Source organism: Propithecus coquereli, unplaced genomic scaffold, assembly GCF_000956105.1.
Source record: "Propithecus coquereli isolate 6110/MARCELLA unplaced genomic scaffold, Pcoq_1.0 Scaffold30, whole genome shotgun sequence".
NCBI lineage: Eukaryota > Metazoa > Chordata > Mammalia > Primates > Indriidae > Propithecus > Propithecus coquereli.
This window is the reverse complement of record NW_012148619.1, coordinates 1,933,352-1,946,241: the sequence shown is the minus strand read 5'-3', so window position 1 is coordinate 1,946,241 and position 12,890 is coordinate 1,933,352. Positions and strand designations below refer to the sequence as shown.

At 46.8% G+C, this 12,890-nt stretch overlaps 1 protein-coding gene across 3 annotated transcripts in view; it reads right to left on the bottom strand.

Moving 5' to 3' along the window:
• The window catches only part of SLC1A2 (solute carrier family 1 (glial high affinity glutamate transporter), member 2), a 92,676-nt gene extending 80,051 nt beyond the window's left edge, over window positions 1–12,625 (bottom strand). Inside the window, exons 1-2 of one of the 3 annotated variants that reach the window (XM_012649610.1) lie at window positions 12,547–12,623; window positions 11,742–11,817 (exon numbers count right to left, since the gene is read on the bottom strand). Coding sequence is in view for 1 of the 3 variants with exons in the window: in XM_012649609.1 (XP_012505063.1) it covers window positions 12,547–12,554 (8 nt within the window). In the remaining 2 variants the exon portion in view is untranslated. Of the gene's footprint in view, window positions 1–3,898; window positions 4,900–11,741; window positions 11,818–12,546 lie in introns of those variants that run through there. The other 2 variants (XM_012649609.1, XM_012649611.1) reach the window with 2 other exon arrangements.
• Window positions 12,626–12,890: the final 265 nt, after the last annotated feature.

Sequence of the window (12,890 nt, the reverse complement as noted above, 5' to 3'; positions counted from 1 at the left end):
CTTTGTCATATCAGCCATTGCAGACGGTCACACTGACCTGAGCTCTCTGCTCATGTGTCAGTTCTTTGAGCAGAGAGAAGGAGCAATGAGACCCAACTCATGCCGGGCAAGCAGATTACATGGGACCTGTTTCTTTAGGGTCTGACCCAGCTCAGTGCCAAGTCAGAGGTAAAGGGCAAAGGGTGGCAGAAGGGCATCCAAAGTACCAGCCACAAAGGCCTCCAGTCTGTCTAGGCACAGCTGAGGCCAGGACAGGGCATCCCGGGCACGGAAATCAAAGAGCTGGCCACAGTCTGGCCTCCAAGATATTCAGAGTCCTCGGAATGGTCTGAGCCCCCATCTGCTTTATTACAGTCCATGGACAAAGTTTAAGACTTAAAAAGGATGGGACAGAAACAGAGCTGCCCAGCACGATTCTGAACTACTCCACGCTCCCCCCAACCTGGAGACACGCACGCACGCACGCGCACGCACGCACACACGCAGGCGCAGGCGCACATTCTATAGCAAGAAACTGCATCTGGCTTTAAAGCCCGGTCCCACTACTTTCCAGCTGTACGAGCCTCAGCAATTCGCTTTAATGCTCAAGAGCCTCAGTTTCCTTATTCATACAAGGGAAGAAGATTGTAGAAAAAAGGAAATTAGATGCAAGAACTTCTATGAAGTGCCTGCTACAGAGCTGCAGTCAGTACCGTTCTGTTTCCTTCCTTCCCTTTGGCCATCTCAGAAGTAAGGGAATGCTTTTTGAAGAATTTATTGGCTGAAAGAGACAACATAAAACTCCATTAAAATGAACTTTCTAAGAAAACCCTGTAGACACTCAAGAGAGACTCGGCATGTCTGGACTCTTTACGTAACAAGTTACATAAGGGTCATCTTTTTTTCCCCCAGCGTGCCCTCTCGGATTATGGCGTGGAGGCTAAGGCCAGAAGGAAATTATGTAAGCATAATCCTGGGAAGTCAGCAAACAAAGCAGTGACCAGTTCAAGAAGCAAACCAGCAGTATGTTACCGTGAAATAATAATGATTCTACGGTGGCGCTGGAGTTTGCATGTGGGACTTCTATCACTGTCCTGCTCTGACACATCGTGAGGCTTCAGACAGGTCATAAAAACCACGTTAGTGCGTCAGTAGTGTTAGCATCCCCATCTTCAGATGGGAATAACCCATTATCTGTGCACCAGAATAATAATAATAATAATAATAATGATATTATCTCTGCATGAGGACCTGGCCCCTCCATTTTTACACACACACACACACACATTTGGTGTATTCAAGGACTGATGAAATTAATAGTAGATGCAGAAGCTTTGTGAAATCCCTTGAAAGCTTCTGCCTAAACGTCTATTGCAGGGTCCAGGTGACTGTTTCACGGCAGATGAAATGTTTGGGACCCAAGGTGCATGGCTGAGAAGTAGCCCCACTGAGAACTCAGATCCTCTTTTTCCATCATTAAAAATGTTGTTTTTATTATTGGAGACCAAATAAGATCAAAGTTATTAATTTGTCCATTCACTCACTCATTCAACAGATGTTTACTGAGCATCTACTCTGGGCTTGGCACTGTTCTATATGCTACAGCTATAGCCGCAAACCCCACAGAGGCTAACATACTACAGGAGGGAGATAACAAATAATTAAAGCCACATGGGAATAAATGCCGTAAAGAACAATCAAGCCAGGTACTGGTGAGTGTGACAGAGAGTGACAGGGGATATTTAATATAAGGTGGTCAGGAGATGACATACTCACTGACTTGAAGAAAGTAGGGGTGACCATGTGGGATCTTGGGGAAAAGCACCCTTAGAGAGGGAACAGCAAGTGCAAAGGCCCTGAGGCAAGAGCAAGCGTGGTAAATTCTGGAAACAGCAAGGAGGCTCTTCTCACTAGTAAGTGCACAGGCAAAATTCTGTGCGTGCATGCTTGATGGGATTAAGGGATTCTCCCCTGAAAATGCACACAAACAAATTTTCCTTGCAATCACAGACCCCTGAAGACCTGTACCCATGGCCCCTGGTTAAGATCTTCTGTTCTACTCCAAGCATTTGTTGCTTCTGACATGCCATTGTGGTTCCAAAAGACTGAGTCCTGGCTGCCATCCCTCATAGAGTGAAAGAAAGACAAAAAGGAAGCCAAACCCTTTTTTTCAGACAATGTGCTGGTTCTGAATTTCCAAAAGCTTGAGGGACTGAGACATGAACGAAGGGCACAATCTGCAGCCTGCTCACTGTCCTCTGTAGCAAGAAGGGCTTCTGGAGCCCTGAGCACCCTGATGGCATCAGAGTCCACTGGGTTCTGAGTTGGAAGGTGCTTTTTGTCTCCAGAAGGTAGTGAGAAAATCAGACCATTCAGTTAGGCTTAGCTGTGTGTCAAACAGAGAGCAAGTAACTGACAAATGTTTTTGGTTTGTCTTTAAGTAGAGTTTTGAATGACCCAAGAGTAAAAAACTAATAATAGTCATTTATAAAACAATCAATAAGCAGATTTAAGCAGCACGCTGAGTCCAAGCAACCCACCCCAGGGCGCTCAGCCTGTGTCTCATGCCAGCCTCACACGTGCCGCCACAGGACTCTCAGTGTTGAGACCATCACACCTAATAACTCTTGCTGAGTACCAGGGCTCCAGTTACAGCTCCACCGTAAAACACTTCATAAAACGTGCGGGCTTTGCTCCTGCTTTTGCAAACCTTGCCCTCCTTCCTTTCTCCCCTGGGCTCTGCAGAGTGCCTCCCAGCTCTCAGAACTTTCTGCTAAGTCCTGGGAAACTCCAGCCATGCGCCCAGTACTACACTGTCAAACCGTCACATCCTCTTTGCGGAGAAACTACTGGATGATTTCATTCTCTGTTCCCCATTTACTGGCCCCAATCGTGGCATCATCCAGGAGGGCTGGCACCTCCACTGTGAGCAATTCTGACTGTTGGAACTGGCAGGGGACCAGCGGCAAGGACAGGTGTGGGATGGGGAGCTAAAGGTTACCTCCCCTCACCGAGCACACCATGAAATACCCACACTGGGCAAGGAGCAGGGGCTAGCAGGGTTCACTAGAACCCTCTTACCCACTAGATGCTCTTGCCTTGTCTTTTAAACAAAAAATACCAAAAGAAATAGTCTTACTGTATGTTTTTCAGATTACCTAAACAATATGTGTTTTGTCACAGAAAGATATAAAAATGAAAATCACCAGTGAGTCCCATTGCCAGGAAAATCTAAGCAACAGCCAAAGTTTATGCCAAGAATTATTTGAAATATTTTATATTCATTTAAACTCCTTTACTCATTTAAACTTCACAATCTCTCTATAGGATTGTTTCAATTATCTGAAGACCCATTTTACAGATGAGAACATCAAGGCACAGAGAAAATAAGCAACTTGCTCAAGGTCTCAAAGTTATTAAGCACAAAAGGTGCAAATTAAAACCCAGACCCATGTTCTTCATGCATCTTGGCCATGAATGCTTCCCATTTGAGGCATCCATTTCCACCCTAGTTCCTGCTGCTCTGGGATCCAGCACAGAGGAGGGACATCGCCCTCCCTTAGTCTCCATGGGCTGTTCCTTCCCCTGCCAGCTCTCCAGCCCTTCATGAGCTTCCCAGAGAACCACCCACTCAAGAGAGCGGACAGCAAACCAGGCAGGGGAAGAAGCCACCTTTCAGTCAACTCAGGACGTGCTGAGCATCTGGCACGTGCACAGGATGGAGGGGATGCAAGGACGGGGACCCAGCCCTTGACCACAAGGGGCGTGTCTCACGGCACACACATGCCATGTAAACATGAGGAACTAATGACAGCAATATGGACAGACTGCAAGCTCCCTGAGGGCAGGATCACTCCCTACACACCAAGGATTCAGAGGAGGCACATAGCAATTGTTTGTTGAGTGACTAAAAGCTCACCGCACGTGTTCTCTTCTGAATCATGAAGAAGTCTGAGAGGGCTTTCTCAGTGAAGCAACAGTGAAGCTGAGACTCGCAGGCTGGATGTGACCAACAACGCAGAGCAGAGGGGCACGTGCAGAGGCATGGAATGAGGACCCTGGTCGATGCTATACAACTCGGGCCCAGGACGGACGAAGACCAGGTGCTCACGGCAGAAACTGTGCAGTCAGGGAGCCAGGGCTGGGGAGGAGGCTGTAGGGACAAACAGGGTCAGGATGGCGGAGGTGCTTCAATGCCAAAGGAAGGAGTCTGGACTGGGGAAAAAGACATTTCTGATAATATAGATTTGGGTGCTAGTAAAAAGCTGAGGGAAGAGATTAGCTCTCCACCTGGGAGAATAGGCAAGAAAAAAAGACCTCAAGAAGGATGAGAGCTAAACCTTGCAAGACAGCTACCTCTGAGCTGTGCAAGGAGAATCCATAAGAGGCAGACAGAAAGGAGCCACGAGAGAGGGCAGAAGCATGATGGTGCCCTAAGCAGCAATCTTACAGGGTTCCCTCAAGAGCAGTGTTACTTTTGAACACTCCCACTAACGGAGTCTCCCAGGCTACACTGGACAGACACGACAACTCAGTAACCTAGCAGTTTTGAGCCCCCTTCCTTCTATCTCAGCCGTGTTGGGGCCGCTTTAAAGACAAAAGTGGATTCCAAGCAGATTTCATTTCATGGACAAAATGCAATTCAGTAATAGTGGCTGCTGGTGCGATGTGTTGAGAAGGATTCTGAGGCTGACTCCTCACTTGAATCCAGATTCAAAGCAAATGAGTTCTAGCATTAACAATATCTGCCAAGGACACAAAATTAAGGAGTGGTCAGGTATGTGTCCGCTTTTGCCATCCTTGCTTTCAGTAATTGATGTTCAATTTATTGAACTAGATGTGGGCTCATTTAAAACATAGACTGTCATATTTACGATTGTGCCAGGCCCTGTGCCAGGTAGGCACTGGGGAAACAGAGGTCACTGTGCTCGGCAAATGTTTGTTAAATGAATGCTCTAACTCATTTGTCCCTAAGGAAAATGAGGATGCAGAAGCTGGTTGCTGTGAGCTTTTGGAACACAGGGGTGGCAGAAAGGGCCTCTTCCTCTGAAGCCAGCGTCCCATTTTGACTGTGCCTGGGTCTGAACTCCCAGTGACAGGTCTCGGCTCCACCTGGGTTGAACTCGGGCAGCTCTTGATCATGGGGAGCGCCCACCCCAGAGACAGAGCCCCCTCCTTGCTCCGCAGGAGAGGCTGGTACTAACTGACACAGCTAACGAGCTCTGGGGTGGATGAACAGGACCTCACTAGGGACAGGCTCGAGAACTGGGGTTATTCCAGAGCATTCCTGGGGCATCTGCTTTTACATGAGAGAGATGCGGAATGCAAACACCAGCAGCATTCCTGGCTTGGCCTCCCTGGGGTCGGTGAAAAAGCTGTCTAGAATCGGGTTGGGGCAATGAGCACAGATTTCTGGGGTGCTCACCTCAAGTATTTATTGATGAGCAAACCCAGTGATTCCTCTTTCTTGTCCCTCAGCCCTCAATAGGGTGCTTGCGGGTAGTGGAAACTCAGTAAATAAGACAGAAACATTACGTCTAAAGAGCTCCTGACACAGACGGGGAGGAAAGCAGACAGGCGAGGAGCCTGCCGTGTAGTCTGAGAGGGCAAAACGCCCTGAGAAGGGGCAGGAGGAAGCACGTGACAAACTGCCGAAGGACCCGATGCAGGCACGCGTCAGGGCTCCTGGAATTCAGAAGACAAGGAAACTGCTGGAATAGTTTGGAACAGGGTCACGAAGGAGAAGGACGTGAGCTGAGCTCGGAAGACCAGAGGCAGACTTTCAGCAGGAGAAGAAAGGCTGAGGCTACATCAGGCAGAGGAGAGAGAGCAGAAGCTCGCAGGCAGACGGCCCCACGCGGGAGGTTGATCTGGGAGCAGCAGGGAGGAGACGGGGAGCAGGGATGTGGCACGGGGGGACGGCAGGAGCCCAGGCAGGGAGGCACGAGGCCTGAACTGAGGTATGGGCCACACAGATGAATGTAAAGATGAAGACCAAGCCCAAATCAAAATGGAGAACCACGAACGAATCACAAGTGCAGAAGGAATCAAGAGCCAGGGAACAACAAATAAAAGGAAATGACAGATTCAGCGGTGATGTTCTATGCATCCTTAGAGGCATGGATTCTTTATGTGGCCTTCAGGCCCTCCAAACCCTGTCCGGCAAATGCCCAGGGCCTGGGGACCAGTAATTCAGATGTTTTCTTCTTATGAAGCCTGGGGAGCTGTCTTCCTCATGTCAGCTCCCCTTCCTCTGCCTGTTACTCCCTTCCCTTCGTGAGGAATAAAGGGAGGGAAGCGCCCTTCCTCTCCAGACGTTCAGTGCCTGTCGCTGCGGGCAGCCTCCCGGGATCTGAGAAAGTCCCGGTCTTTCCCATATCAAAGATAAACATCTAATGAGCTCAGGTTCTGAAGAATCAACGCTTACTCCTCCCAGGACGTCTGTGTTGTACAGAAAGCCTCACCCAGACGGTTAGATTCCCAATACGCGCTTCCAGGGGTTCCCATTTGCTGCGTGCCTGGGAGGGGAGGGAGAGGAGGGTAACAGACAGTCTCTGGGCTCAGGGGATTACAATTTAGCAGCTGAAAAGCCCTTCCTCATCTGTTTTGTACTTACCAGAAGACCTATACAGTTAGAGACCCATATGTTTGGGGTAGTTGTGAACATGGGCTCAGAGACAAAGAGACCTGGGTACAACTCCCAGCTCCACCACTTAACAGCGAAGAAACTGTGGGTGAGTTTCTTAATGTCCTTGAGCTTCAATTTTTCTCCTCCATGAAATGAAAGCACTGATCGCCCATGCACAGGGCTCAGTACAGTGCCTGGCACGTGTTGTACATGCAGTAGATATCTGCTAAGATGTACCAGGAAATACTGGAGGCCCACTACTGGTTTTTAGGAAGTACAGACTGTCAAACGACACAAGGACATCTCCCAGACCCTAGAGGCTAAGTCAGCTTCTGTCTTTAATTCTTCTTGTTCCACTTACTTACTTACAGGTGAAGAAACCTAGACATTCTTATCCGGCCTTGTTTTACCTTGCAGGATGTAGGTGGTATCAACATTTATTGAGCATGTATATTGAGTCAGACATGCCATAGATTTTGTCTCTTTTAATCCCCACAATAACTGAAAAGGTACAAATGTTTAGTGCAGATTAAGTGAGAAGGTAAAGAGAGGCTGAGATTGAGACTCTTGCCCAACGTCATATAGCTAATAAAGTGCAGAGCTGGGATTCAAACCCAGGTCTCTCCAACCACCTTATGCTATTTCCAAGCTCCTGACCTTACCCAGACCTCAACTCCAGGCACCTGGGTTTCCTTCCAGAAACACACACCAAGGCAAGATTTTATTCCAGATTTCAGATTTAGGACTCTAAAAAAGCTTGGCTGATAAAACAAATCTTTTGCTGAATTAGCCAAATACTCCTAGCAGCCCCATCAAGCCTGATTGGGAAGCTCTCTCTGGTCTGGGCCCAGACCTTTGGGTGAGTGACCTCCCACCAGATACTGACATACCCCAACTCACGACCTGGAAACATCATGGAAGGAGCCTTGAGATTCCATTCTTTTGACCCCCCCTAACCCTTAAAAGTGCCTCCTCTCTGAAAGAATATACTAAAACCCACCAACATTTTTACTTCCTTCTAAAGATTATCATAAACAGTGAACCCATCTACCCACTATCCTCATCTAATGGGATCAGCTGACCCAGTCTTCATTGGAGAGATTAATAATAATAATACACTAATGATAGCCGACATTCGTTGAGTACTCACTCCAAGTCAGGTACTGTCCTCCAATCACCGAGTGAAATAGATAACATCATGAGTCCCACTTTATAGATGAGAAACCTGAGGTTTAGAGGCTTAGGTAGGTTAACCATGACCAGACAACTCATTAGTGCCAGAGACAGAATCCAAACCAGGAACACTCCCAAGCCCGTATTCTACTCTCTGCATGATGCCCTCCCCAGGGAGCTTCCCACTCCTTCTCCGCCTGCTGGAATGACGCAGCACATCTGTCCTCTCCCAGACAGTGCACTGATTTCTCCTGGGACGGTGCAGTCTGTCTGGGGAACACCACAGACCAGAGTATTTTCCTACTGACACGGACATGTGTTCTGCCGGCCGTGCCGCCCCATTCAGCCCTGGCACTGAGGGGGCTCATGAGCTAAAAAACAGTCAGTCTGGTTTCCAAGTAATATTTAATGATCCCATCAAATACAATATAATTAGGAGTATATTGTGTGTGCATTCAAAAGGCACAATGGAAAACTGCCTATATTTTATAAAAATTGCACATTGCATCAAGGAAAAAAAAGACACCACAAAAGGTTCTCAGTGGCTGGCTGTGAATGATAAGATGAAAGGTGGTTTATATTTCTTTATTGATTCTTTCTTTTATGTTTCATACTTTCTACAACAAAAATGAAGCCATCTTTATAATCAGAAACAAAAAAGTTGCTAAAAAAAAGTCTGTATTATTCAGAGTAAAGACAAAGAACTACTTAGTCTACAAGTAACCTCATTGGCACATGTTTCTTCTTGCTGCTCACACACAGGGCCCTGGTGACAAATGTCCACCTCCACCCAGTGCGACTGGGTTTTCAAGCCTGCTCCTGATGCTGGCGGAAGAATGTCAGTGTTGGGAGCGAATCACCTTAACACGTCCGTGGCCCCTCTCCAGCCCAAGCCACGGCCTTCTGCAGAGGGACGTTTAATTACCAAAAGCTCAGGGAAGCAGTCAGCATTACTGCTAGCTGGCAGGTGGGGCAGGGTAGCTCTTTAGCCACCCCTGCCTTGGCCAAGCCTCAGAGCTCACAGAGAGAGGGCATTTTCAGCCTGCCCAGGGCCAAGCCCACCCTTCTAGAAGCTATTCCAATGCTGCCTCCTGAGGAATCAGGCAGGCCCTGGCTCCCTTCTGCAAAGAATGGCGTAGTTTCTCCCCCTGATACTTTCCCTCGTCTAGCATTGTAAGCCGTCCCTGAGCGTGCTGTGCTGCGTGGCGAGAGGGCTGCCCTCGTTTTGTAATTCACCTGGATGGACACATTTCACTCTGAGGATTGGGCTGAGATGTTTGGGAGTGAGATCATGCATGGCTAAACTGTACCGTGTGAGAAATCGGTGGGAACCCAGGGGACTAGAACTAGGGAACTGGGAGGGGAGAGGAGAGGTTTGGGCAGAAAGCAAAAGATCCTATCAACATGGTGGAGGCCGGTGCCTGGGCAGCAGAGACAGCCAATGGAAATCGTCCCAGCTCGTAGTGGTGGCCAAGGGAACATCAGTAAGAAAAACAATGATAATAATAGCAGTGACCATTTCAAGACTGACATTTGAATTTTGATACCTCATTTCCTTGGTTCTAAGATAGGCTTTTAATTTTTTTAATATTTCTAAAATTGGGATGTATATTAGTCAATATGTAAGCTACCGTGGTATTTCTCTTTTTACCAGAAAAACTATTATTAAATTGCGAGTGCAAACTGCAGCTAAGGGTGATTTAGAGTGGAGTGAATGCAGCTGTTTAAGAACCTTCTGCTGGAGACAGATGAGGATGTGCTGACTTTCTCCTTGTCTCTTTGATCTTAAGGTTGCCATGTTCCCTGCTGTTCATAAGCATGTGCAGAAGCAATGCCTCCACTTCAGTCTCTGCCTAGCAGACTCCTGTTCATCCTTCCAATGTGAATCAAACATTGCCTCCTCCAGGAAGCCTCCCTGGCCTAACCGATCAGGTCTAATTGCCCCACTGGTCTGTGTGATTGACTGATGTCCAATCTCTCCCACTGGACTGAACCCTCCTTGAGGCAGAATGAGACCTTGTTTCCTCACCACTAAATCACCCATAAAGCGCACAATAGGAATTTCAATGAATTTTTGCTGTATGAATAAATTCTAGTTTCTAATACAGAGCTAAAAAGACAAATGACTGATTCCCACCTTAGATGATCAAAAGGTCTTTCAACAATCCTTGGCAAAATACCAACAGCAAGGGTGAACATGACCTAGACCTTCAGAAAAGAAAGAAGTCTTGTCTTTCTACCATCACCAGACCATGTTGATATTTAATTCACTGAATGTTAGGTAATATTTAGACACTTATTATTTGTGCCTTTTGCCCTCCTGGCTCCTAGTGACTCCTCCTTACTCCTTTTTCAATTACAAGCCAAAGCCTCCCTTGAAAGGATGTTAAGTAAATGAAGAACATAGCATTTAGTGCAATATTAATATACATACTAAACTTAAAGGAAGGAAGATTTCAACAGACAGGGGTGTTAGAATGGTGACCGCGGGTTATTATTTAATGTTCTTTAAAATCCTATAATCCTAGCAACTATTGAGAACAATTTCGCCCCTAGAAGGGTCCTTAGAAACCCTCGGGTCTGACCATTTTGCAGTTAAAAGGCCAAAACATAGATCTGTTACTAAAGGACAAAGGTGTCCTACTGGTGGCATACTGGGACAAGAAACTTTCTGGAATAAAAAGAAAATCTTGAGGCCAGAGGGTCTGTATTGGTCCACTTCTTCAGATGTTTCTCTTTTGCCCTGCCGTGGTGGTTCTCAGCCAGGGCAGTGTCAGAACGCCTGGAGACATTTTTGGTTGTCACAGCTAGGGTCAAGTCACTATTAGTGGGTAGTGGCCTGGGATGCTGCTAGTCATCCCACATGACAAAGAATTATCTGTCCCCAAATGCCAAGAGTGCCAAGGTCAAGAAACTCTACCCTAAAAGGAGTCAGAAGAGGCAGAAGGAAGCAGCCCTGGGTGATTCCTCACACTTCTCTCCCACCCTGTCACCCAACGACACGTCTGAGACTGGGCAGCACAGACCAGGCACCTGTCTAACCACGTGGGGCTAATAGACACAGGAAGACAGGCCCAGCCCCAACAGAAACATGACACCTCTTCCAAGACCAGAAATTTCGCTGAATTTCCTCGATTCTGAAATACACATTTTCTCCATGTTTTAACTTTTCTGGAAATGGAATGTGTCTTATAACTAACGTAGTCCCCTCTCCAAAAAATGCTGTCATGAAATCAATGGAAACTCTTCTAAATGATGACATGTCATAGAATCAGAGAAACATGGCAGTTTCCACCATAATGTTTATATAGAAGTAGTAAAAACAAATAGATAATGGAGCATGATGTAAAATTTGTTTGATTTCCAAAAATGACATACAAGGCTTCAAAGAATTTCTCCCTGTGGTGGGCTCCTTTGCTCAATGTGAGCTCACGCTCTTCCGCCCTGTTGGTGGAAAGGCTGAAAGCACAGACTTCACCCTTAGGATGGAAGAACACCAGTGACCACAGTTACTGCTATCAGCAATTTCTGCTTCTTTTGACTTATTTTTTATTATCTTCTTGGACTTCTGAAAACGGAAACTAACATGTGAAAGGCTAGAGTAGTAAATACTGGAGCAATGTTTAATCTGGTAACCCGACAGCAGTACCCAGAACCCGGTGAACACTGAGTAGACAGATGTGTGTTGAAGGGCTAAGTGAGTACCAGCTATTTTCTTCCCAATCATGGAGGAAAAGAAAGAGTAATTTTAAGGAATAAATAGCAAGGGGAGGTGGTGGTCTTTGTAACACCCACACTCCGTGTTGCAAGCAGGAAAAGAAATACTTAACAGGGTCCCAGAGTATAATATTGGACCAAAGACTTTATGGATTTAGTAATATTAGAAAATACGTTTTTCATCATCAAAGCCAGGCCTGCTGGTTTTCCCACCAAGTAGAGAAAGCAGTGCAACGACACTTACACGTTTGAAGCTTTGGACTTTTGCAGCAGAGTAAACTGGTTGACAGTAAGATCTTAACAAAGTCATTTACTTCACCCTGCATTTGCAAGTGGAAATAGTTATCAAACAACAGGCAAATGGCAGAGCTGGGATTCAAGGATTTTCATCCGGACCCATTTCGTCCGCAGTGATTGCTGAGGACACTAACATTATAACCTCTAGAAAGAACCTGCTCATCCAGGACGGTGTCACATACTTCGGGGTGCTTAAGTTCTTTAAGATGCAATCACAGATCATGATTTTGGTAAAAGATACAGCTTTTCCAACTCACCACTCAATATCTTGTTAAATGTTATTTAAGCAGTCAATTAAATGGGGCAAAGTCTACGTGGAAAGATATGAATATCACCGATTCATTCATCAGTTCATTCAAGAGTATTCACGGAGACGTGTACCATATGTCTGGCTCACTGCCAGGCAGGGGGGGGTGCAGGGACCTGCACACTTTATTTACACCCTAAGACGTTTCAGAAGCCAATTGTTTTTCCTGATAATCACATTATGTTTCCCAATTCTTATTCCTTCTTTTTCTGAGCCTCTACGTGTCTAAGGAAGATCTGATTCGCGGGAGGGGGCTCACATCACTTCAGCCCCCAGGAAAAGAGAGTGTCTTTGCCAAATACCAAAATCGGCTCTCAGGAGTGTTTTATAAGAACCCATTTTTCCCCTTTTGCACTTCTCCTCTTTCTGCAGGAATGCAAAGCGATTCCCCCTTCTCATCGCCCCTCACAGCCCACCCCCACCCCACTCAGGATTTCCAACCCACCTGACCATTCTGCCGGCTGCAGGAACGCGCGGGCCACGTAGCGCTGGAGTGGGCGCCGCCGTCCATCACGGTCCTGCTGCACCGCACGGGAAAACCTGTCGGGCGCTTTAAAGTTTCCCTAGCCCGTGTGTTGATGTCAAAGACATCACAGACTGTCCTATTGACTGCTGTCATTTGACGTGAGAGCCCAAGGCCACTACGTGTTTGTTTGGAAGTTGCGTAACTACGGGAGTTAACGACCTCACCAGGATCATCTTTGGCCTTTGACGTCCCTTTCCTCTCCTTAGGCGAGAACCATGGCTGTTTCTCTTCAGGTTTTGTGAATTCCCACTGGGCTATCCCAG